The sequence below is a fragment of the Pangasianodon hypophthalmus genome, chromosome 17 (assembly GCF_027358585.1).
Source record: "Pangasianodon hypophthalmus isolate fPanHyp1 chromosome 17, fPanHyp1.pri, whole genome shotgun sequence".
In the NCBI taxonomy this organism is placed as follows: Eukaryota; Metazoa; Chordata; class Actinopteri; order Siluriformes; family Pangasiidae; genus Pangasianodon; species Pangasianodon hypophthalmus.
This window is the reverse complement of record NC_069726.1, coordinates 20,821,851-20,847,585: the sequence shown is the minus strand read 5'-3', so window position 1 is coordinate 20,847,585 and position 25,735 is coordinate 20,821,851. Positions and strand designations below refer to the sequence as shown.

General features: G+C 37.6%; 2 protein-coding genes across 3 annotated transcripts; both read right to left on the bottom strand.

The window, feature by feature from the left end:
• Window positions 1–12: 12 nt before the first annotated feature.
• Window positions 13–8,854, bottom strand: snx24 (sorting nexin 24). The gene is made up of 7 exons (XM_034312907.2): window positions 8,593–8,854; window positions 8,246–8,329; window positions 6,310–6,414; window positions 5,541–5,635; window positions 5,390–5,419; window positions 5,050–5,114; window positions 13–3,819 (listed from the first exon to the last, which is right to left on the bottom strand). Exons 1-7 carry the CDS (start codon window positions 8,659–8,661, stop codon window positions 3,749–3,751), a joined length of 519 nt encoding a protein of 172 aa, XP_034168798.2. The 5' UTR covers window positions 8,662–8,854; the 3' UTR covers window positions 13–3,748.
• Window positions 8,855–10,852: 1,998 nt separating this feature from the next.
• On the bottom strand, window positions 10,853–24,014 carry loxa (lysyl oxidase a). 2 transcript variants are annotated; one of them, XM_026942813.3, is made up of 7 exons: window positions 23,177–24,011; window positions 21,817–21,925; window positions 20,302–20,439; window positions 15,216–15,372; window positions 14,245–14,340; window positions 13,335–13,450; window positions 10,853–11,397 (listed from the first exon to the last, which is right to left on the bottom strand). In XM_026942813.3, the coding sequence occupies exons 1-7, from the start codon at window positions 23,766–23,768 to the stop codon at window positions 11,391–11,393; spliced, it is 1,215 nt and encodes a 404-aa protein (XP_026798614.1). In that variant the 5' UTR covers window positions 23,769–24,011; the 3' UTR covers window positions 10,853–11,390. The 2 variants fall into 2 exon arrangements, with proteins under 2 accessions (XP_026798614.1, XP_026798615.1); XM_026942814.3 differs by lacking the exon at window positions 10,853–11,397 and having other exon boundaries at window positions 13,331–13,450; window positions 23,177–24,014.
• Between the last annotated feature and the right edge of the window lie 1,721 nt (window positions 24,015–25,735).

Here is a 25,735-nt window from a genome sequence, read left to right as displayed (position 1 = left end):
TGACACGGCACGTTTTTAGAACGTACTATTTTATTGCTGTTATTTTTTTAAATATATTATACAGTTTCATAACAATCATACTTCTGTCTAAAGTGCTTTACACAGGGTTCAGAGTCGATACTAACCAGGAACCCCGGGCTTCTGAGTATCATGGCACATAGTACATACATACATACATACATACATCAATCACAATGTCACACATGTCAGAAATGATCAAAGAAATTGCCCAAAATGTTAATTTTCAACCAAAACAAGATGTCAGCTATAAATACAATGTTAAAAGTTGTTAGTGTCATGTCACATTTTCAGACAGCTCGACCAAGTTTCAATCCAGTACATCGTGAACTAGTGTTAACACATGCAATTGTTTCAGTTTTAATGAATCGATGCTGACATATTATTAGGGTTGGATGAAGTAAGGAATAAAACCCTAGGGGCTATGCTGCTATAAGAAAATAACCAACAGCACAGTGGTGTGAAGAAGAGTTACTGTTACTGGCTCAAAGTTGATTAGTTTCCTATTATACTCTGTCCCAATGTGTTTTATTCCTTTTGTACTACAGCAATTTTCCAAGTATTACAATTTTTTATTTATTAAATAACACCACACTCAGTTTTGTTTATATGTTGTCGATAGTCTGCAAAACTAAGTTCTTTCCTGTTATCCCTTACGTTATAGCAGCTATAAAGGTTTTCTCACCAGGCTCCCCCTTTTTTTTTTTTTTAAGACCACAAAAAACAAACAAAACAAAACAAAAAAAAAACCACAAAGTCCTCAGTCCTGAAGACAGACTATTGGTACACTGTTACAAAATGCTGACACTGGAGACTCCTTCCATAAATGTTAAACATCTCATAGAAAAATTCACCATATGAACAATTACACACATTTTTAACCCATTTATGTGGAGCGTCTGCTGTACAACTCCCTGTTGATTAGCTGTTACCATAGAAATGAGAACATATTAGTACACACACATTAATATAAACCCGTGTTTCGCAGCTGCACTAGTGTCTGCTGTTATAGGAAATTATTCAACACCTTCTGACCAATCAGACTTGAGAATTCAACAGCACTGTGGTATAAGACAATATAAGAGTCACAGTATATGATACTTTTCTCAGGATATTGTCGTGGGTCTCGTCAAGTCTGTCTAGAACTGACCAACTGAGCTGTTTGGCCAAATATTATGATGCATACTATATGTGTAAGAGCATCACAATATGCCACACTTGTCATATCAGCCACCCCTACACACTACATACTGTTTAGTACAGTTGTGAACATAATTGTCATGAGTCGATGCCTGATATTCGGCACAATTACACCTAAAGGAAGGATTCAACAAGAAAACCAATTGTACTTTTTTTATTTCCTTCAAATGTAGTCAATCAGCCAAGAAATGTTTGCTTCTCTAGTTTTGCACTGGAGCTATGATGCTATTGTTGCTAACAAGTAATGGCCAAGTCTTCATATACTTGCTTCTCACGACTGCGCAGTATAAAAAAAAAAAATCATAAATGGCAATATTACTGTCTATTTATAAAAGTTTAAAGAGGAACTATATGATCTATCTACCTACTATCATCTTCCAGTTTTCTGCTACAGCTCTAAAAGGTGCAGAGAAAAGTGATTCCAGTTATCCAACATGGCCGCCCTTATAATATTCCAGTGTTCAGCTACATGGGAAGGCGTTGCTCATCTTTATATGCTGCTTTCGACTCGAGGTGACTTGTAATTCCCAACCTCCAACCAAAGAAAATGCCTCCTCAAATTGAAATTCCTAGTTGTCAACTTGGGATGGTCTTCTCAACCACGAGTTATTTCCTAGTTTACTGCGTGACGTCAAATCGACATGGCTTCTCACAGCATCAAAAGTAAACAAAGTAGCACTTCTTACCTTTAAATAAATTATACAAATATTTGTTTTAGAGCAATCAACATACAGACATATTCGCTTGTTAAATCTATATCACTGACTATACAGTTTGCAGTTTGAGGAGAATATACACTATTCATCACAATTAGCTCGCTAGGTTGTTACTAAGAAAAGACGAACAAGGAGGCGTCCATGTTTTTTTCCCCCCCCACTTTGTGTCGAATGCACTGAGGTCACAAAAATGACATCAAGTCAAATACTAAAAAAAGCTACTTCATAGCTCCAAGAAGCAAACAGGTGACGCCAAACACGTCTTGGCTGACTGGCTATGTTTGGGGTAAATTATTATTATTATTATTATTATTTCCCAAATGTTCTTTTAGAAGCGTAAATTTGATTGCATGCACCTCAAGTGAACGAAGAAGGAAGTGAATCCTGTCTCGCTGAGTCTCACTTAAAACCAAGCCCTATTTCTACCTCATGTAGTGCTGGACATCGAGACCAGTAAACTATACACTCAGATAAACTTCTCTTTCACAGTTTCTAGCAGCTGCAGTAATTAATCAGAGATTCTTGAGAGTTCGTGATTAGTTTCCCTTCTTCATAAATGCCATGACTGGTGATACAACAGTTAAGGTAAGTTTTCCAACCTTGTCAGTGGAAGAATGTTGAGTATAAAGGCTCAGTGAACACTCTGCAGTTGTTAAAAGTAGTTTGGTTCAAACAGGAAATATTTCACCTCTCTACGGTCAGTATATCCCTCGCTATTGAACAGGTACGGGTCATGAGTTGTAACAGTTAGGCTATATTAATGATCTGTAAATGAAGCACCTTTTTTTTTTTTTTTTTTTTTTTTGAAAAGGTCTGACAGAGCTGGGTGATAATCAATATTTAGCAATACCATTAAATCTGGTACTTTTTTTTTTTTTAATCTATGAAATTTCAATATTGTCAGTTGGTCAGATGAACTCTCGGAGGTCAGATACAATCTTCCACACATTGCCGGCAGCCAATCGCAGCATGCCTGGGGAAAAAACTGGGACTGGTTAGATGCACCGACCAATAAACCCAGACAAAAGGCGGGGCTTCTTGCATCGTGAGTCTAGTGCTATTCATATAAAAGCCAAATGTTGCTGTTTAATCTACATCTACATATCTTCTGTATATTTAAAGGAGCAGTTTGTAATATTTAGCGCCCTCTGTTGTCTGTAAGGTGAACAGCACTCACAGTGAACACATTGCCAGTCGTTTCCCTCTCCTCATCAACCAACACCAGTCTTTCTGCTGCAAGTATGTTTGCCTTGTGAGTTACGTTTTAAGGAAAAGGCTGAGCAGCTCTGTTCAGGCCAGTGGGCGGAGCAAAATTCTGGACCAGGATAAATGTTAACAGAAATGTAAAATAAAGAAAAATCCACTGAATGCTAAAATTGCAAATTATCAGTATTTCGATAAACCTATATCTTAGATGATGTTTAAAAATGTTTCTAGACTGTGAAAAATATCAGTAAATAATTGAATAGTTTAACTGAATAGTATTAATTTGAATTTTTTTTTTTTTTTTTTTAAATCACCCAGCTCTTCTCTCTGACGTAGTAAAGATTTTTCACAGCACAATGTAGCACAATTATGTCAGTTTGTTTTTTTCTTGGATGGAACAAGAAGACTATTTTCTTGCTCTATAAATTCACAATGTTGGGCCTTACAGATGCGCAAAAAAAAAAAAAAAAAAAAAACAACAAAAAAGAAAAAACAGAGTGTGGACTTTGTGACTAGATTCCTGTAGTGTTTGTGTAAATGATTAGAGTATAAAAGCCTCTTTGTCCATGAAACTGAGGTGTTATATTTTGGCTGGAGAGAGCGCTGGTCTACCTCGGCTGCAGGTCTGGGTAGAATATTCCATGAATCACGCCTTCAGTGACGACGTTCGAAAACGTGTCTGCAAATGAAAAGAAACAAATGTTTTGAGTGATGGAGTGTCACCCTGCCATAAACAACATCCCAATGCAACAAAGAGGAATAGATCAGTGCTGTCCTGCAAAAAAAAAAACAGCATCTGTATTTCAAAGACACTGTAGCTTCGTTGGTTAAAGGAACACTGATGTTTCAGTTTGATGGGAATTTAAGCTACTTCAGAACACAGAGCCATATCTTATGACATTAAAGGAAAACTTTAACCTGAAACACATTAAATATGTTCATATTGAAATATCTGTGATGTGTTTAGTGATTCTGGTCCTGATTCATTTGGGGTTAGTGCTGCATTTTCGTTACTCCGGGCATGATTCGGTTTGATTCATGATACTGGCTTCATGACGGCTCATCACGGCTTTGATTCAATTCTCAGAATATTTCAATAACAAAATTTGAATGAGAATTATGACTGAAAAGACACCTTTTTATAATTTCTAAATCATAAACAATGCAAAACTGTGCATTTTTGTCTGTATAAAATGAAATAAATCAAAGATTGCTTTGTACAGAGGTTTAATATTGTAAACAAAATGTACTATGGGTTCACCACATCTTAAAAATAAATAAAGTTATAAGTTCTCCCAAAATATTTTGATTGAATTAAAAAAAAAAAAAAAAAAAAAAAAAAAAAAAAAAAAAAAAAAATGTCTGAGCTAGGAACTTTGAAAATTTCCAAATGAAACATGAGCTTCGTAGCAGAACTAGAGCTCCAAAGTCGGCTAAAATGCCTGATCTCTGTGGCCTCTGGTGTTGTTTGAAAGATACCGAAGAGCTCTTTTTAACTGGTATAATGTGGGTGTGTAACCGCATAACGTATAATGCATGTTGGTTGTTGCAATCCAGAGCTATCAGGCTTCACAATGTGCAGATCGTTCAAGCTCTCCATGAAAGAACGCGATCACGTGACCAGCGTGTTCCCTCTCTATATTTTAAGTCTATGTTTTGAACATTCATAATTAATAGAATGCTGATTTCCATGATGTGAATCACACATTTCCATGATGCACACTGTCACATTTTTGCATCACAATGTGTCATGTCACAATGTATCGTTAGAGCCCTAATTAGTGTAGTAAGCATTTTTATTTTTCATGTTTGTACTGCCTCTACTTATATAGTCTAGTTCATTTATGGTCACCCTAGTTCTTAATTAAGGATAAGGATGATGGACATTTTAAGTGATATGTATATGTACCGTTAGTGGCAGGAAGCAGATAGGGGTCCCTCAGGAAGAGCAGGGCTGGCTGATGTGTCAGTTTACTGCAGAGGGAGAGAAACCAGAGAAAAATGGTATGAGGAAGGAAGGAAAGACAGAGAGAAAGCCAAGACATATGTGACTCATTGCAACATTTCCATTTCTGCCTGCGTCACATTAAATACCGTTGACGCTGCAATTTTGGACGCAAGGACATTTCCACATAGACCTTTTCCCCCACAGAATCACTATGCTTGACATCTGTTTAAATGCAGTAGTCTCTTATTGATTTATATATAGCTTAAATTATATTTCATACAATATAAAATTACAGCCATACCATGAGTCCTCGGATTCAGTTTCAAACGACCTGAAATCAAAAGAAGAAACCGGTGAAAAAAGAAAAAAAAAAAACTAAAGCTTGATAGATTCACAATGGCGACAGGCTTCTTCTCCATTTTCAAAATTACACACTAGCGGCGGCTCCTTACCCACAACTCTCGGCCTTTGGCAGGGACGGGAGGTGGCGGATGTTGAGGAAATCCAGAAATATTTTAGGAAGAACCTCGTTTTCCATGATTATAGTCTAGAGAAAAACAACACACATCTACACGGTCATCACAGAAAAGCAAGAATCAATAAGACAAAAAGCTAAATAAATTCCTCAAATGTCTCAAATGTAGTCATTGTTCAAGAGATGTTCGGGGCTCAAAGTTTGTTACTCAAGTTCTACACAGAAGCTAATGTAGCTGACAAGTAATGTAATGTCAGAGCTACCAGTTTAGCATCATCTAAACTTCACACACAAATCGTCACACTTTCCTCAAAAGGCTTCGTGGCAATGTTCAGTATCTAAAAACAGGTTTGTTTATTTGGGTTCTGATGCTGTATGACATCTCCAAAACTGGACCAAAAAAAAAAGAAAAAAAAAAACACAGCTAAAAATGGATTGCACAGATACATCAACATCAAACATAGGGAAAAGGCGTGGCCCCAAATTTGAACGTTGAGTTGTATAATGAGTGGTTGGGACTATAATAATATATTAAATATACTTAAATAGGTTGTGATTTAGACATGATCATGCTAATGCATAATGCTAAGCCTCATCAAACACCTCTTGGTTGATGATTTTAATGTATTCTTTTAAAATGACAGGCTCATGATGTCTTTTGGACATAATGATCAGGGCCCATGTATATAAAACATCTCAGAAAAATATACCCTCAGTCTTGTTTCCCTTAAACATTGATGCCGTACCTGAAGGTAAAGCTCAAGACCGTGTCTTCTCTGCTCCAGAACTTTGGGGATCCAGTTCCTCACGTGCTTTGATGGAAGCTCCGGAGGTTTAATGATCTTCTTCAGCTATAAGGAACCAAACAAATTCATCAGCTTGTGTAGTACTGCTGTGTTATTGTGTGAAGACTGAGTAATATTTACCACCATGAGCAGAAGTAGAGTAAAACCTTCATGTGTACGTTATCTGACCGTTTCTTTCATTTTCTGTGATAACAAAGGAAGTCTGTGAAACCATGTGCGAAAGAGCATGTCACAGACATTATTCACACACCCTCACTGATAATTATACACTGCCACACACTCCCAGTCAGCAGGCTGCACCTCTCATACGCTTCTAAGAAACAGTTTGGAGATTAAGCTGAAACCCAAAACAAAATTAAAACACACTAAAAACCTTAAACAATGTAAAATCCCCAAACAGTATGATTTAACCTGAGTAAACGAGTGCTTATCTCTCCGTCTGAGACGATACAAAGAGTCCCTCTGAGTTATGAAACATACATTTAAGGCAGTCGAGCCATTATGTCATGATTTGGAGCTGCTTAAACCATAGAATATAATTTAGGGTCGTACAAGGCTTCAATTCTAATGGGAAAACGTGTTATCTTTGAGGTGTGGGAGGCTACGTCTCCTTCTCTGCGACTCAGTGTGGGAAAGAGAAACACACAGTGATTAAGGTTCAATGTAGTTGCTACTGCCTTCCAACTTTTGTCTGATACACGCTGTTTTATATCCGTGCAACCCTGGGAGCCCAAAATCCCATCCAACCGTGCGTGTATGTGTGTGTGCTTTTAGAGCACTAATGCCGATCTGTAGTTATGAATGTTTGACATTGAGAACAATTATTTATTTTCCAGCTCTAACACACTGATCCTCAAAGCTCCATGGAGTGATTATGGTCTTGAGTAGAAAGTGGGGTCAACAAACCACTGAAAACAAACAAACAAAAAAAGTCCTGTTGAATGAAAAGACGATTGCCAGGCTCATGTCTTTATGCTATATTCAGCTAGTTTTGACCATAAAAGCAAATCCGAAGGTGGCTTTTGGGCCAGTTTAAAAAAGTCTGCAGCCACCAAGATCTTTGTTTTAAAGCAAACAATCAAAATTAAATCTAAACAACTTCTGCAAACTCAGGCTATGGCAAACAAAGTGAAAGTGTAAATGCAGATAGTGTATCTCTGATATCCAGAACCATTTCTGTTGTAGTGGGAACTACACAGATATAAAGGCGAATCAGGTCAGAATGCTTTGGCTACGATTCATTCAATGTGCTTCATCTGATGTACAATTGGAATGCCAGGTAAACTGTTTAAATGTGGAAAAAAATATTGCAAAGTTTGTGAGAAAGAAAAGGGGATCAGGGGGTGGATAATGTCCATCCCAGACTATGATTAAAAAGGTGTATTGTGGAAATTGCAAATCAGAAATGCGTGCGCACCACGGTTTCCTTCACAAAGACTGAGAAAAACAAGAAAATGTGACTCAGTTTAAAGTATTGTTGTGGGATTTTTTTTTTGGGGTGCTGGCAATCTTGAGTAACAAACTCCTGTGACATTAACAACCCATCAGACACTCCTTAAAGGAAGGGCCACAAGGCCACGTAAAATCTTCTGTGATTCATGATGCGTCATATTTTCAAAACTATCAGATTAAACAATTAAAGGTTAAAAAGACATCTGAAATGTGTATTTCACCAACATTGTTCCTGAATTAAAAATCTACGCTCAAAAGCAACAGCCACAAAAAAACTGTTGCTGATACTGTCTTTGTGAGCACTTGAACTCTGCACATGAACGCAGGTGTTTTCACCGGAAAACCACCAAAGTGCACTGCAGGTACAAAAAGCACAGAGGGACAGATGTACTTTACACTCCTGAGTAAAAATGAAAAAGCTCACCATTTTGTGCAGAGCATGAAACTCACTGTAGCGCTTCTCCACAGTGTGCTGCCGCCCGCTCGTTAACACCTCGATCTTAAAAACCTGACGGAGCCAAAAAAAAACAAACAAACAAACAAACAAATGAAGCCAATGAACGCAGCACGGGCTTTAGAGTCAATTCAACCGCAATAATACAGCATGAATAATAAATCTCAGATCAGAGCACGTGCACTGGTCTATTCACTGATTTAAATTCATTATCAGATTGGGTGTATAATTATAAAAATATGTATATAGATGTTTTTTTTAATTCCAAAACAACCTGAAAAGCAAAATGCGGGTTAAATAGGTTTATAAAAACTCACTGTGTAGCCTTTTTCCGACGCGCTGTCTTCTGAACGAAAACAAGGGATAGACACGGATACAGGATGCATTCTAGAAACTTGAAATATATATACTTATAAAATTCATGTATCAAATAAGAAAATAAGGAGTAAAATGTATGCCCTGGTGTCCCGTCGCTGGCTGTCAGGTTCAGTGGAAACTGGCGGGCGGCCGATACGAAAACAAACCTAGTGATACGGGAGAGTGCTCAGTCGCGCATGCGCAGTCTAGAGCACAGAGGACCGTTTAGGCAGCAATCGCTTTCGCCTGATTTTAAACCACACCATAGTGGTTTTACTCTGTGCATTTACACTATAGCAAAGAACAATTCTTTATCCGTAGTCACACAATAGCATTAATTAAAATGCATGTGAATAATAAAAAAAAATACATAGATACTTGATGCACTGAAATATCACTAATAAATAGGTTACATTCATTAATACATAAATGATATTAGTGTTTAAATACACTATATGGCCAAATATATGTTCCTGCTTTTGGTCTTATAATAATCTCCACTCTTCTGGGAAGGCTTTCCGCTAGATTTTGGAGCGTGGATGTGGGGATTTGTGTTCATTCAGCCACAAGAGCATTAGTGAGATCAGGCACTGATGTTTGGTGAGGAGCATTCGGTGTTCCAGTTCATCCCAAAGGTGTTCAATGGGGTTGAGGTCAGGGCTCTGTGCAGGACACTCGAGTTGTTCCACCTTAATCAACCTTGGCAAACCATGCCTTGAACAACCAGAGCAGTAGTAGCTCAGTGGTTAAGATGTTGGCCTACTGCTCAGAAGATCATGAGTTCAAACCTTACTGCTGGGTGCTTGAGTAAGGCCCTTAACCCTCAAATGCTCATTTGTATAAATAAGATAAATGTAAGTTGCCCTGGATAAGGGTGTCTGCCAAATCCCCTAAATGTCTTCATGGAGCTCACTTTATGCCCAGGGGCATTGTCATGCTGGAACAGGTTTGGGCCTCTCACTTCCAGTGAAGGGAAATTGTAATACTACAGCATACAGAGACATTCTATACAATCGTGTGTGTTCAACTTTGTGGCAACAGTTTGGGGAAGAACTATGGGTGTGATGGTCAGGTGTCCACAAACTTTGGCCATGTAGTCTATATCCAGCTATGTACATCTATCTAAAGATTATCCCAAACACACTGAAAGAACAAGCTACCTCTGCAAAAGAAAGAAGTCCCATATCCATCTCAAACCCTATCTGGATTTATATAATCACTAGAATTATTAGTATGTTTAGTCAATTTCCTCATTTGTGCATAAACAATGTTATATTTGGGTGTGATACCAGAAAAAATATCCAAAGAGTTTCAAAAACAGTAATGGAAGTAAAATATAAATCTCTCTGAGTAATGTATGTAATATTTTTAAAAAAATTTAAAATTATCATCTTGAAGAGGAACCCTGAGACTTCTTTAGGCTACCCAGGCCTCCACTTTATCAGAATAATAATCTACAGTTTAATAGAAGTACCTGTACTTTTGGTTTAATGGATTATAATCTTCTATTCTTCAAGTACAGTTCTGTTCGATAAAATGTTCTCTGTCAACCGACACTTGTGGGCGAGTCCTGAGCGAATCAATCTGAATGAATCTTTTAAGTGAAATGACTTGCAGGAATGAATGAATCAGAAAATTAGGTCAAAGTCGATTCATTGAATAATTTTGCTCTTTTTTTCTATTCTGGAGAACAAAAACACAAGGTATAACTGAAAACCGCAATGGCCACCCCTTTGAACACAGACTCTTTTGTATATCTGAGATTTTAAATAAAAAAATTCAATAAAATTCAATATAGACAACATATTCATTTCACTTAGCCATATGAGATCATTTAAGGTGTGTGTGTTGATTCTGGCATGCAGTTAGATGAAACTTCCTGGTGTTCATAAGCTGCCATTACGTGTTAGATACATTGGCGCCATAGAAGCAAAGTATATACACAAATCTTGCAGTTGGATGTCTAGGCTGATTTGAGGTAAGTGGAAAATCTGGGTAATGTTTAAACTCCAAACTACTCTTAGGACATTAAGTACATAAATTATTTTTGTAACAACTAAGTAAAACATTTTCATTTTGGACAAATACATGGATAGGATTCCAGATGAATAGTGTATTTATTGCTTTGGCTGTTCTAATGCACATAGCTCATGTGCCTAATTTGTTTGCTTTACTTGTTTAATGCATCCCTAACTATCCAAAGAAATGTTTCAGCCAGAATCAGAGAATGAAAATTGATTTATTCAAGTCATTTTCATGTAATACATGTCTTGCAGTAATATGAGCTTTTGTTAAATATCTTCTCAGAATAAACGAATATAGTGTCACGGACATCCTCAAAGAGCTGATTGTTGTCCGGCGTGGATCAGACAGACCGTTTAATCTACCTCTCTGTAAAGCTGAGTTAAACATGGCCCTATAGGTGAATAAACTGCACTCTCTACCAGAATGACCATTTTATCTTCAGCTGGAACATACTTTTTTTTTGTAAACATTTTATAATCTTTATTGAAAATATGTCTATCATCTTACATGAAATATCAATTCATTCAACAAAATGAACCAAAAGAAAAAAAAACAAACATAAAAGACAGAAATGTGTCTAAGCATCATCTTGGAATATGCGCTAAGTTTCAAAATGATTCTATCGAATATCGTATTCAGTCTTAGTCTGGAAATCCACTGCTTTTCTTCATGATGACTAAAGTTAACGTCTCCTCAGTCGGCGTTAACGTGTTGAAGTCGACCTGAACATGTTTTAATACCTGAAAGAGAGCAAATCACACCAGTGTTATTACAGTACTGGTTCTTTTAGTTGAATCTGCTTCAAACGCAACAATCCGGACTGAAGGGATTCCATATTAGACATTTCTGTTGGCATTATTTTCTAGGTTATAAGACTTTTTTTTTTTTGACCTTTAGAGATTTTATGCATATTTAATATAAGGTAGTGTCAAATACCTGAGATAGTAATTGTACTTTGGACTTTAATTTTCCTACATTTTCATTTTTATTGTTTCTTTCTTTCTTTCTTTCTTTTTTTTTTTTTTTTTTTTAAACACAGAACTTAAATTTCTGTATAAAGCACTTTGAGATTACGGCCCCAAAATACAATGTAAACAAATATTATTTATTATTATTATTGATATGTTATTTATAATGTTTATTTATTATTTTAATTCTAGCGTGCATCTAATGCCATATGCAAAAGAAATACTTTGTGATATATTGAAAAAATACCATGCAAATATATACTTATAAAAGTCAATATGTGTATTTTGCACAATGTATTTTATATTGTTAATAATAAAAATGATGATAGACACGACTTTCACATGTGCGAAATCACCATCAGAGCAGATGACAGCGTGGTGCAAATGCAAAAGTGGTGGCGTTTGGACGAATGTGTTAAGAGGTGTGGTGAAGCAATGAATAGCTCTTCTGTATTCAAATGTAAAATGATACAGTATGAGTTATGATTCTTATAGTGTCGTTGTGAGTGATAGTTACGAGTTATGACAGTGAAAGTCATGTGACTTAATTCAGACATACCAACAATTTTATCCATAATTAAATTAATTTTTCTACTTTTTTCTCTAGCTTCGTGAATTGTTCTTAAATGCAGAAATAATAATGTTAAAAATGTACACCTATTTCTATGATTAATATAAAATTCTCTCATTCATTGCAGTATATAGGCTATATTACACTTTTTTCTTTTTTACACGTTTTAACATATCCATTTAACTTATCCATATAAGCTATATGTGAAATATATAATCCATATATTCTCCCATATATGAAAAGAAGCAATAATCTGTATATTGTAAAATATTCTACTGTATATTATTAATACATACAATACAATATATTGGATGAGTGATGGTGTATGAATAGCTGCTCTATACTGAAACTCTGGAAAGTTATCCGAATGACTCTGTGCGAGTTTGCAGCTGATGCAACTTCCTTGATGTCAAAGACAAAGGAAGTATTGATGCCACTTTCATTGTGCACTGAACCTTACTTCTGGTCCCTAGCCCAGGAAATGGGATCAGCATTAATACATGTTAGAATTTGACTGATTTCTAATAATTTGACACATCAACGTTTTATCAAGCCGTTCACGAGATGAATCAGATGCACACAAACACAAACTTGTGCAAGGAAACAAATCCTCATTACTGAAATTACGGCCTCTGTGTTGACAAGGGGTGGGCGATATGACAAAAATATCATATCACGATACTTTATCATATCAGGATACACAGTACTTATCACAATATATACGTTTGTATATACAGTGTAACTACTGTTAAAAAATAAATTTAAAAAATTCTGAAAAAAACTATTGTCTACAAAAATAATTTACTTTAAACTGAAAAGGATAAAAAAAATGAATTCTACCAATAAATAAAAAATACATTTTACAATTTTATGTTGTAAATTTTAATATCAAGTCAGCTGCTTTCAATCAGAGTTTGTCACTGCTCTGTTTAAGTACTTGTAAATGTCATGATACTGGCAATATCTCACGATAATCACAATATTGATATCATCATATGTTTAACTGCTATCTAATGAATTACTAATTAATGAATGGACTGGTATTCAGGAGAACTATGAAACTGCAATTTGTTATAATCCTTTACTACATTTAAAACATACTACAAGACTTTGAAATGAACCATAAAACGAGACTCACGGTGACAACTGACATCCTGAAGCGTAGACGTAGTTGCCGGTGTAGCGAAGGTCACAGCGCACAATGTTGTTGCTGTAGTCAGACTCTTGAACCTGATAATTGGGGTTAACACTGATCTGAAAAACAAACAAAAAAAACCCCGATTATTACTATCAGTGATTAGTTATGATATTGTTATAGTCTTTTGTTTGCTTTGTACATTATTACAGTGGCGTGTAAACACAGTAACAAACCAAAAAAAGGCAACAGCAAACCAAACACACAATTGCCAAACCAAACACACAACAGCCAAACTAAAAACACAACAGCAAATGAACATCACATGCTCGTTGCTAATTGGCTACAGACCGTGTCAGTCTGAGAGACTGCAGAAAGCAAAGAGATGTAGGATTACAGCGAGAGAAAATATGAGCCTAAATCAATTTACTGATTCATTCATTTGTGTTTATGTTCATCATTTTATATGATATTATTTTAGATCTTATGTTTAGATCTCAAATTTGCATGGCATTAATATGAGCACGCAAATGATGGAAAGCCACCTAAAGGAAGAAGGGTTATACAGAAAAAAATGAAAAACTCCTCACTGTAATAAGTAAATTTGTATTAAATTGTTTTCTCTAGATTAACTAGATAACAGTTCTTTCTGCTTATGATAGTCACACGCCATGTCCAAACAGCAACGAGTATGTGAAGTGCAATAAGGACCTCCCCTTTCTCTTTTGAGCCATGTTTCTGAATTTGCCGTTGTGTTTTTAGGTTTGTGTGTTCTGATTTACTGCTGCGGTTTTTGGTTGTTGTGTTTTGCACTTACAGGCCACCGTATGCCATGTTGTGACTCTGAGCCACTGTTTATCCCAGTACAGAGGTTAGAAATATACAAACCAGGCAGCTTGTTCATGTCACACACCTTCAGGATGTAATTCCCAGGTTTCACGTCTGTAATGTCGATCCACTGACAGTCGATGTCGGCATTGTAAGTGTCGTAACATCCCGGACTCAGACCCTGCAACAACATACACACAAACACTATCAGCATGCACTTGTGCCTATTCACATATTGCACTATGCTACGTTAACAAGATCATTTTGAATCAAATTCAAAATGATGTTGATACATGTTGCTGATGTAAGGACTACAACACTTGGGGGCATGATCTTTTAGGAAAATAATCAACAATGGAGTGGTGTGATAAAGCTGAGTTACTGTTACCAACAAGAAGATGATTATTTTGCAATAACTGCATGTCCAGTAGTGTACTGTACAACAGCAATTTGCCAGTGATTACTTTGAAGCAACAGTTTAGTTTTTATCCATTTACAATTGCAATTAATGTAGCAAAACATCAGTGAAACAAGGTAGTTCCTATCTCTTGTGTTACAGCAGCTGTAAACAGACATTCCCTCACCAGCCTCACTTTTTGCTCTCTTCAATGAAAGAACAATTTATGTTAATAACAAAAAAGTAACTTGTCATGTTACAAAGAAACCTGAAAGCGCAAATTCCTCCGTCATGAAGACTTTCCTGCGGCAGAAAACTCACTGACTGTTACAAAGCACTGATACTGGAGACTCCTTCCATAAATATATGTTAAATAAATCTTCTTACAGAAAACTTCACTACCTCAACAATTTTCTTAAATAACAACATGTTCGATATGGATCAGTTACCCAAAAATCCTTGTGAATATTATGACTAAACTGGCCATTAAAAATTTTCTATATTTTTGAAAAACAGAAATTCTTCAGGAGAATACTAGTAAAGTAAAAAGTGGTGGACTATCATCAAAATTCCAACACAGATTCTTCCACATTGACTCCTACATATGTGCTATTTAGCATGAAATAACAGCAGGCACAGCCGAGGTGGAGCTGCATCACCTGTGTGTGAGCGGTACAAGCAAAGCGTCTGTAGTAGCCGTAGTCGCAGGACGTGTCCTCCAGGCAGAAGCTGGCCTTGTGTCCCTCAGCCACACGGGAGTGAGTGCTGGCGTCCAGCAGATCGTAATGGCTGAATTCATCCATGCTGTGGAAGTGCCTGTGGATACACAGACGACTTGGTCAACATCTCAAACAGTGAAAGCCATCTGTTTAGATTATATAGGAACGGTACAAATTAAAATAAATGTTTTATATAATGTCTTAAACAAAGAGGTAGTGGTAGCTCAGAGTTTAAGACTGGTGTGGCTGCAGGCTTTCATTCCAACCAAGCAGGAGTCACACCTGATTCCACTTGTTTAATCAGTTCATCTTGGTCTCCAATCAACTATCAAGTGTGCCTCCTGTTTGGCTGGAATGAAAGCCTGCAGCCACACCAGTCATTTGCGGATAAAATTGAAAAGCCTGGTGTAAGGCTTAGGTCCTTGGGCAAATCCGTAAGCCGCTCATTTGTATCCTGGCTCAGATGCTGGTAAGTCCATTTAGATAAAAGAGTCAGCCAAATGAGCAAATGTAATCATTTATTTAGAGCTGGCTCAGTGTTCTCCATGCTCGGCTGACTTTGCTGATTTGTAAACACGCTATTGCAAAGGCTGTTATATCGTAAAGTGTTGTTTACCTTTTTCCGTCATTGTTTTTCTGAACAATTAATGATGAGTTTTTCAAGGACATTTTCATCCATACACACCTCAGCTAACTTTTTTCATTAATTAAATGCAATGTGAAATCAAACCAAACCAAAAAGCACATGAATGAAAAGATCAGTAAGCGAGCGTGGGCAGAGTAGGGAAGGTAGGGTGCTTTGGAGGAAATGTTTTAGTACAGTGTTTAAGGCTTTCAATTGTAAGTTGCTTTGGATAAGTACATCAGCCCAGTGATCAAATGTAAATGTAAACTGGGAGCTCAGCGGTCAGGCTCTTCTTGGCTAAGGCCAGTTGAATGACACAATGTTAATATAAGACTTAAGATTCCTGACATTTTTCTGTGAATAAAACTTTGCAATCGAGACTCAGGGTCCCTCTGGGGAGAAAGGCCATGTGTAGGGATCAGAGCTGGTATGCAGTCTTTCACAGTGAAGCCATATTTCATTTCATATACTTACTGAAAAGAACATGTGGAAGAAATCAAACTGTGCAATGCTCTAAAAATAGCTTAAATTTTTTTTGCATTAAAAATGGCTCAGTCTGTACATTCTACACATAGAGTATTACAAAACTGACAGAGCGGTAGGTATTCTAGTCTTAACACTTGCAATATTCTTTTATATTTTTTTCCCTTCCAATTACTTTTTTTTTTTTTTATTCTTGCATGTACCAAGGATTAAAGTAAATTTAAAAAAAAAAAAAAAAAAGATTCTGGTTGTCCAAGACGGCCACCTCCATAACAATACAGCCTTCAGCTGCACGTTGAAGTTTTGGTCATGTTTATAGATAACAGTAAGCCTCACTGTGTCCTAAACCACATGCCATTTAAGAATAGGAAGTGGCCTGAGACTCATATTTACAGAAAAGATTTTGGGTGTGACAGACTTCCACTATTGATTAGCTATGTTAGCCTTGTATTTGTAGGACAAAACTAAAAGAAGCAAACATCAGACACCAATGATGTCTACAATTGTGGTAAAAATTTGATTTTTTTTGCTGAACTTTTCTTTTAAGATGAGTCAAATATCGTATATGTGAGAGAAATTTTGGCTAATTGAACACATTCTGATACTGATGTGAAACCTGGTTGAGTAAAATGGCTAATGGGGGTCAAGATTGTTAAGTTATGCATTGATTAGGGTAAATCATTGCCAGAAATCTGCCATTACATATCACCCAGAACAAACGTAGTTCAGTGTTGTGCTAAAAGGACTGTACGTGTGCGATTGTGTGTTGAGTGGAGCTTGGCCACATGTACTCCATACATGGAGGTGAAACGTAGCTGACATCAGTGCAAAACTATGCTCTGAAAGCCATTAGAGTGTCTGGAATGGCTGAGAAAGCAGAGTGGGCCTCTGCACTGTTTCCTTTAGACAACACCACAGACAGCTTTCCTGTACCACCACCAGCACCAAAACCCCAACACACTTGGTAAGTGTGATAAGCTAAAGCAGACTCTCACCCAGTAACATTTTATACAGCGTAATTCATTTCAACTTACAGCTCGTTTATTAGTTGCCAGCAGTGACAGCTGGTCGTGATCTTGAATCTGTGATTCACATACACTTTTACGTATAGGAACACACACTCACATTTGCATAGCAAGTATGATAAACAGAAAAGCTGTGCTCCCAATTCAAACTAAGGAACATAACATTTATAGTTCTGTTCATTGTGTAGTTTTTTTAAAACTTTGATTGCAAACTATGTGCTTGGTCCACTTACTTCTAGTTTCTTTTCCAAAATGAATCATTGAGAACGTATTCCATCTTGTTTTGTTGTATTTTACATGCACCTTCCACAGGTGACACATTATGGATACGTCAGCGAAGCTTAAATCAATTGGCCCCAGTGGACACAAAATCCAGGTATGGTGCCAAAATAGATTGGTATTCGGAGCTATCCATGATTCCCTCTATCCTGACGAGAGCCCCAGTCCCAGATGAAGAGAAGCAGCCCCATAGCATGATGCTGCCACCACCATGTTTCACTGTGGGTATGGTGTTCTTGGGGGTGAAAAGCTGTCTTGTTTTTTGCTTCAAACATTTCTTTTAGAATTATTAATAATAATTAATTAATAAAATCATTTAGACCCCATTTTCTCCATTTGTTTAGGCCATATTTTCTCCACTTGTTGATAATCACCTTCCTAGTGTTTCATTGCACATTTAATGCGGACCATGGCTTCAGCAGTCAGATGAAACCCAGATGTCAAGACAATTCAGTTTTATTTTATTTATGTAGCCCTTTTAACAATGAACACTGTCACAAAGCAGCTTTACAGATGTCCAGAATTTTAAATTTATATATAATTTAAATTTATCCCTAATGAGCAAGCCAGAGGTGACAGTGGCAAGGAAAAACTCCCTGAGATGACATGAGGAAGAAACCTTGAGAGGAACCAGACTCCTCATCTGGGCGACATCGGATGGTGCGATTTATAAATAGTTTCTCTTCTATAACTGTATACTATATAGTCAGAAAAGTCCTGCAGAAACAGCTGATCTATATTTGGGGTTAATCAGAATTATGTCACTGATGATGGGTGTATGATAATTACTTCTGAACATGAGTTTGAATGTGGTTGGTTAATTCTGAACACAGTCAAATGCCCCATTTTAAAAGGGTGTGTGCATTTATGCAACCAGTTTATTGTACGTTTTTTGTTTATTTTTCGCTTGAATTTTGTTGGTTGCTATATCGTATTAAAGGTGGAAAACTATCTGACATGATTTAATTTGATTTTTTTTTTTTGTTTCACAAAAACAGGGGTGTTTAGGCTTTATATACCCATTGTAGCTACCATTCTAGAGAGCCACAGCAGGAACCTTTGAGTAAGACCTGTAACGCTCACTTGCTAGAACTGCACACCATCACTTTGAATTCGCTTTGGATAAAGGTTTCTGCTCTTCCTTCTTGCACTGTGCTGTCCAGCAGCTGTAACAATACAGCTTCTCTCAAAGGAGCAATAACGTGTCTGTTATTGCAGGCCAACTGAAAAACTAAATATTGTATGAAAAGAGGTTTTGTCTTGATCTTCTCTCAGTCTCCAGATATGATCTGAATAAGGCTTTGTATCACGTCTGGCAGAGTTACAACTGAAATGTCAAATTGGACTGGGAATTTCACAACTTAGAGGATCCAAAAGCTGCTCAGAGGATATGAAAGAGGTTGTTTGAGAATATTTATATCACATTCAGAAAGGAGGATGCACACTTCTGACCTGATATTATATCATTATGATATCTTAACATGCGGCTTAGCTATTTTACTTAGATTTGTGAAACCTGACTCACTAAAGGTCTCGGTATAGAAGAAATTATTAATTATAATTTCCTTTGTTTTATTTATGTTCCAAGGCTGTGTAGACATGATCTTGCACTTATCTATATATTTCTTGAAAACACAACGGAGGTCATATAATTATTTGGAAATATGGTAAGGAATAGGAATAGATGAAATAGACCTCAGCTTTAGACACTTCGCTCAGAGCACACCGAGCATCTTGCATGTTTTGAACACTTTTCTGGCCACAACCTTCAGGATCGTGAATCTGATTTGCTCTTTGCACTTGGTTTTCTCATGGGAAATTAAACTTCTGAACACTGACATTTTTCTGCCAAAGATATAGTCATTGGTTTGAAAAAAATTGCATCCCATCTTTAAAACATTTTCAAGACTTGTCCGAAACAGTCAGTAGTGAGTAATGGTGATGGGCTGTTTGCCAATAAAACGTAATTCAAACATAAACATATTTTCCTGTGAAACAAGGCTGTTCTTGGCTCTTTAGTGAAAAGCCAGAAGTCTGGCTCAAGAAACTAAATGATAATAATGCACATGTAGCTATAATAACACCGCCACACATGTAGCTTTTATCTATGTGCTATTCTGAAAGTGCACTGACCTTTAATTAAGTGTTATTAGAGGCCCATTAAGATCTGAGAAACAAAGATTTAGCTGTAATTCACAATGACGGGATTGGACTGCAGGAGGACAGCATACAAGACAGAAAGATCAATGTTCTGTCACAGTGTGATGTGTCACAGTAATTTTGTGTAATATTTACAGTGTAATTCACTTTAACTTCCCAAATTACAGCTAGATCATTGCTTTTGTATCATATAGGTATCAAAATACATAATTTGTACTTTATCAGATCTAAGGCAAAGTGAATTATGCTTACGGAAACACATGCTTAATAATTTATATGCTTAGTTTTTCATTAGGTCATTTAGGTCATTCAGAAGGTTAAAGTTAAATTATCAGTTGTGCATCACACAAAATTGACTTTGGGACAATGCCAGAAAACACAAATGAGTAATTAGAGATAAACACACACACACAGTTCTGCTGAGATGGCAAGAAACAGGCAGAGAGAAACTTACTGATGGCAGCTGTGCCACTCCCAAGAGTAGCGTGGCCGGCTAGGCAGGAAGTCGGACGTGCCCTGGTTCTTGACACGCTGTGGGAAGCGCAGCAGCATCCGAGTATCATAATCTCTCACACTTGACCTATACGCCGAGCTGCTCAGGACAAACAGGACACCAAACACAGCACATCAGACGTCTCCCGGGGTTCTCAGAGAGTTCAAACTACTTTTGGAAAGTGCGTTTTGACAGTGATTGCAGGAAATTAAATATTGGGAATAAATATTATTGCATTTTTATCTCTCTTTGGGACTGGATCGTTTCAGTATGCTTCAATAATCACTTGAACAGTCTGCTGATGAGTTTTCCATGTGTTGGAGTAAAAGTATCCTCCCTCTATAACGAGTACCCTTTTTCCTCCCTCTTTTCAGAGAGCTGGCTTGAATTATAGGAATTTTACAGAGATAATCACGATCCATCTAGTAAGCTGTTATCAGTCATGTCAGTTATATCTTCCTTGGTTGCTTAAATATACTTTATTCTTCTTTTTTTCTGTCCTTTGGAACATCCAAACTAAGCATGGACAATGCTGACGGTTTAAAGACCAAAAGTGGACTGACATATGAATACTGACCGCAATAATAAATGACAGACACAAAAACACTCATAGAAGCAGTACAAACCGGATCAACATTACACAAAGCTAAATATCACACTAGCAACTGTCAAACCAAGCACTGTTTAATTTGCTAGCTAGCTAACTTGAGCAGCATCGCTAGCAAGGACACTTTAGTGTTAACCATAGCTAACATTCAAGTGTCGTCATGTAACATTTGCTGGAGATTTCGGTTAGACCACATGAAAAATAACCTACACTGACATAAAATTGAAATAAAGTTAGAAGCACCTGGCGTTTAGCTACTTATGTAGCTAGCTAGTGCAGGAAAAACTAGCTAGCTAACATTACCATAATTTTAGAATATTAACTAAAGATAGCAACATAATTTTAAAGAATGTCAATTTGGACATTTTCATTTTCCTTTTTATTTTATTTTATTTTTTGATGTAATGTTTTGAGGCCATATCAACCAGTTTCAGTTCACTCTCCTGACGCATGCTCAGTGCTAATCGAACGCTAATCAATGCTAATCCAAATATCAATGAGGCAAAGAGATAAATGATTTAACATTAATCACAAGACTACTGCCTATACAGTCTAATCTCACTTGATCTAGTTTAACTGATGGACCATTTCCAGATGACAGTTTTCTCCAACGTTAGCTAGCTGGCTCATAGTAGTGAACGAAGGCGACTGGCCTTGTTATATTCCGGAATATGCTTCACCATCAGTGTATTCACGAATATAACACTAGTCTAGTCACCTTGATTGATATGAGACCTTAAAAAATGTCACCTTCTTGACTGTAATTCAAACTACCAGTTACCAGTGTGGATTTTATTTTCTAGTAGCATTTATGAAAGTTATTTCTGAAAGGTTTCAGTTTCACATTGGCTAAAGAAAACTAAAGATACCTGGCAAGGCAGTTTTCCTCTGCAGCACATCGGAGGTTGTACATTGGCACCCTTTGCACATAGGTGGAGGCCTGAATGTAGTACGGATCTGGCACGAGGTCAGGCAAACCTGCAGAACACTTCAACATCTTATCCCGAGAGCCAAATCAAGTTAGGAATGCAAATCTAATCAATCCACACAGGAGTTAACATTATTGCTGAAAGCTAACTAATACAATTTCATTCAAGCTTTTGTATATAAAATAGAGACTGAGATAAAAGAACAATGTAACTGTTTGCAATAACAGCACTTTATTTAGTAGAAAAGCTGTAGCTGGCTCAAATGATGTACTTCTAGTACAACTACTGTTTTCACACAGTCTGATCTATGAAGAGGAAGAGGTGGAGCAATTCGAACCGGCTGTGGTTTGAATCTTTCAAGATGGTCGATGCACAGAGCAAGAAAGGCACTTTAAGACATGTAGATAAGGAGCAACAAATTTAGGGGAGATATTTTGGGCTTAAAATCAGTGATTGTGTCTGTCGAGGCTGTTCTGTTCTGGCACCGCTCAATAATATGAGGTGCCATGTGGTAATTTGTTTTTTTTTTTCCTATCTATCCTGCACCAATACATGTACAATACTTAAGTACATACTATGCAATTCAAGAATATAGTGCACAGTGCATGATTTGAGACTAGACAAGCTGTAAGGTGTCATGATTATACATGAGCAGTGCAATAATTTGACCAAAATGAATAGCCAAAGCTCATAATGCTCTCAAAATACTTTTCTGGAGTGATTATTTACATGTTGTAGTGTTTGTAATATCAGTATTGTAAGGCCCGATATTGTGATAAATAAATTATAAAACTAATAAAAATAATAAAAATAAATAAAAAACAATAAAAATAAATTATAGTGCAATCCTAATGTTATCCAGTCCTTCAGTCTCCTCTCAGGAATAATCAAAGGTACTAAACTATACCTTTCCTTGTCACTTGTCACCTCAAGGGCACATTTTTTTTTTTTTTTTTTTTTTTTTAAATCTTTAGTGTGTAGCTTTTGCCTGGAAATGTGCATGTAGTATAAAGCTAGAAGTATAAAGGTAAAAGAGTGGTCCTTGAGGTCCAGTTATGCACCTTAAACCATTTTAAGTTACACTACATTCACGTGACCATGTAAGATGGTTACACACTTAATGTACAAAAGATGTACCCTTGAGAGTGCCATTCCAGTGACAAGGAAAGATACAGTTTAGTACTTTTTTCTTTACAACTGCTCTAAGAGTACATATGGAATGATGTCTAATGAAAAAATGCTTATCATTATTTAAAAAAAAAAAATAAAAATAGTACACGGTACCAGCGCGAGTCCTTACCGTACTGAAAGTAACTTGTTCCATATCCGGGTCTCTGTCTCGGTCTCGGTCGTTCGTACGCGTCATAGTAGTTGTAGTACGGGTTGTCCTGCTCGCTGTACTTGTAGGGATTGTAAGGATCGTCTCCGACCATGGCATCGTCTCGCGCCCTCGGAGGCGGTGGAGACGGAGGTGGAGACGGAACCGGCCCCGGAGCCGTGCGCGCGGTGTCGTTTACGCGGCCGCGAGGCGCACCGGCGCGCCTGAGGGGCAACCAGCGCGATCCGTGTGAGTGCGACGGCGCGGAAGCACCAGACGGCTCGTTGTGTCTCACATGGCCGCTGCTGATCACGGTTAGGGGTCTGACCGGAGGCTGCTGCCGCCGCTGCTCCTGCTGCTGCTGCTCTCCATCTCCGTTTCCGTTTCTCCTTAACGGAGGCACGTACTGCGCGCCCTGACTCAGGATGCTGAAGAGTCTGCCGTCATGCTGCCACTGGATGGTCCGCCTGAGAGGCGCCGAGTCCCGCTGACACCGTGCGCACTGGAGCACGCAGCTTAATAAATACAGGCGCGCGCACGCGTAAAATACCGTGTCGAGTTGTCGTGCGCGCATTGTGTCCGTGAGATCCCCGACGTCCCTGCTACACAATGCCAATTACTCTCTTATATTAAAAAATCTAATATAATTAGGCCTGCTGCTCTGTTTTTTTTTTCTTTAATTAACTGAGCAGTAAAAGCCTAAACTATATTTCTTACAGCCTACTCAGTGAAAAAATAATAAAAAGCAATGTGCATGATGAAAAAAAAAAAAAAAAAAAGATCTCGGTGCAGCCTCCTGTTGCTCTGCGCCTTACCCGACTGATGAGCAAAGTGAAAGCAGAAGGAGGAGCTGATGGTTTTTTTATTTAAATTTTTCCCGAAAAAAGTTTCTGATTTCATCTCAGACAAGCCCCTGCAGATGTGAACGTGCGCTGCATGACCTTCAAAAAACACTAGACACTTAAAAAAAAGAAAAAAAAAAGAAAAGAAAATCCATGCACTGAGCTATGAACTGAGCTTGTTACTTTTGTTCAGTTCAAGAGTTACATGAACATGTACAGCTGTGGCATCATTTCTGAATTGTGATAAACACTATATGGCCAAACGTATGTGAACACATGACCATCACCCCTACTGTATATAAGCTTGTTGAACTCCAAAAACCAGGGGCATGAATATGGAGTCCCCTTCTCCCCATTGCTGCTCTAACAGCTTTCTACAAGATTCTGAAGTATGTCCTTGGGAATTTGTGCCCCTTCAGTCAAAACATCATTTGTGAGTTTGGGCACTGATGTTGGGAGAGGAGGCCTGGCTCACCACGGACATTCCGATTCATCCCAAAGGTGTTCACTGGGATTAAGGTCAGAGCTTTGTGCAGGCCGTTGGAGTTCCTCCACAGCAAACTTGTCAAACCATGTCTTTTTGGACCCCGGTTTGTGCACAGGGGCCAGAGTCATGCTGGAACAGGAAAAGGCCTTCCTCAAACTGTTGCCACAAAGCTGGAAGCAGTTTTCTAAATACAATTGTCTAAAATGTCTTTGTATGCTGTAGCATTAACATTAACCCTTCACTGGAACTAAGGGGCCGAAAAACAGCCCCAGACCATTATCCTTCCTCCACCAACCTTTACAGCTGGCACGATGCATTCTGGTAGGTAGCGTTCTCCTGGCATCCGACAAACCCAGGCTGATATTTCAGACTGCCAGATAGTGAAGCGTGATTCATCACTACAGAGAACGTGTTTTAACTGCTCCAGAGTGCAGTCCTTTACACCACTTCAACTGATGATTAGCATTGCGTATAGTGATCTTAGGCTTGCACGCAGCTGCTTGGCCATGGAAACCTATTTCATGAAGCTCTCAATACACAGTTTTTGTGCTGCTGTTGCTTCCAGAGGCAAATTGGAACTCTGTAGTGAATGATGCAACAGAAGATAGACAAGATTTATGTGCTATGCACTTCAGCACTCTTTGGACCCACTTTGTGGGTTTGCATGGCCAACTGCTTCGTGCCTGAGCTGTTGCTGTTCCACTTTTATTTCACAATAGTAGCACTTACAGTTGACCGGGGCAGCTCTAGTAGAGATTTCACTAACTGACTTACAATAACAGTGCCACATTTAAAGTGACTGAGCTCTCAAGTATAATCCATTCTACTGCCAATGTTTGTCTATGGAGATTGATTTTGCTCCATATATGCTTGATTTTATGCACCTTCTACATTCCATGCTTTGTTAGCAATGGATGTGGCTAAAACACCTGAACTCAATCATTAGGAGGGGTGTCCTCATAATTTTGGCCATAAAGATCTCCAAGATATGGACAAAAATAGCATTACTATTTATCACATAACAATGATGATGTGTCCTTCAGTATATTACACCAAACTCGTGTATCCAATGATATCGCAGTTGAAGATTAACCAAAGTATCTTTTATGGCGATGAAGCCAATGCCACAGTTTGCAGAAAAAGTAAAATCTGGAAAGTACTTACCAAAACGTGGTTTGTTAAATTACTTAATCATGTACTGCAGGTCACCAC

Bases quoted from the DNA above. Each gene is read 5' to 3' on its own strand.
- loxa (XM_026942813.3), bottom strand. From the start codon at position 23,768: ATGCGCGCACGACAACTCGACACGGTATTTTACGCGTGCGCGCGCCTG. The intron at 20,440-21,816 runs GTATCTTTAGTT...TGTCCTGAGCAG, and splicing joins GAGGAAAACTGCCTTGCCAG to CTCGGCGTATAGGTCAAGTG. The intron at 14,341-15,215 runs GTGATGCAGCTC...ATGTTGTTGCAG, and splicing joins CTTGTACCGCTCACACACAG to GGTCTGAGTCCGGGATGTTA.
- snx24 (XM_034312907.2), bottom strand. From the start codon at position 8,661: ATGCATCCTGTATCCGTGTCTATCCCTTGTTTTCGTTCAGAAGACAGC. The intron at 5,115-5,389 runs GTATGGCTGTAA...CTCCCTCTGCAG, and splicing joins ACTGAATCCGAGGACTCATG to TAAACTGACACATCAGCCAG. The intron at 3,820-5,049 runs GTACATATACAT...TTTCATTTGCAG, and splicing joins TCTGCTTCCTGCCACTAACG to ACACGTTTTCGAACGTCGTC.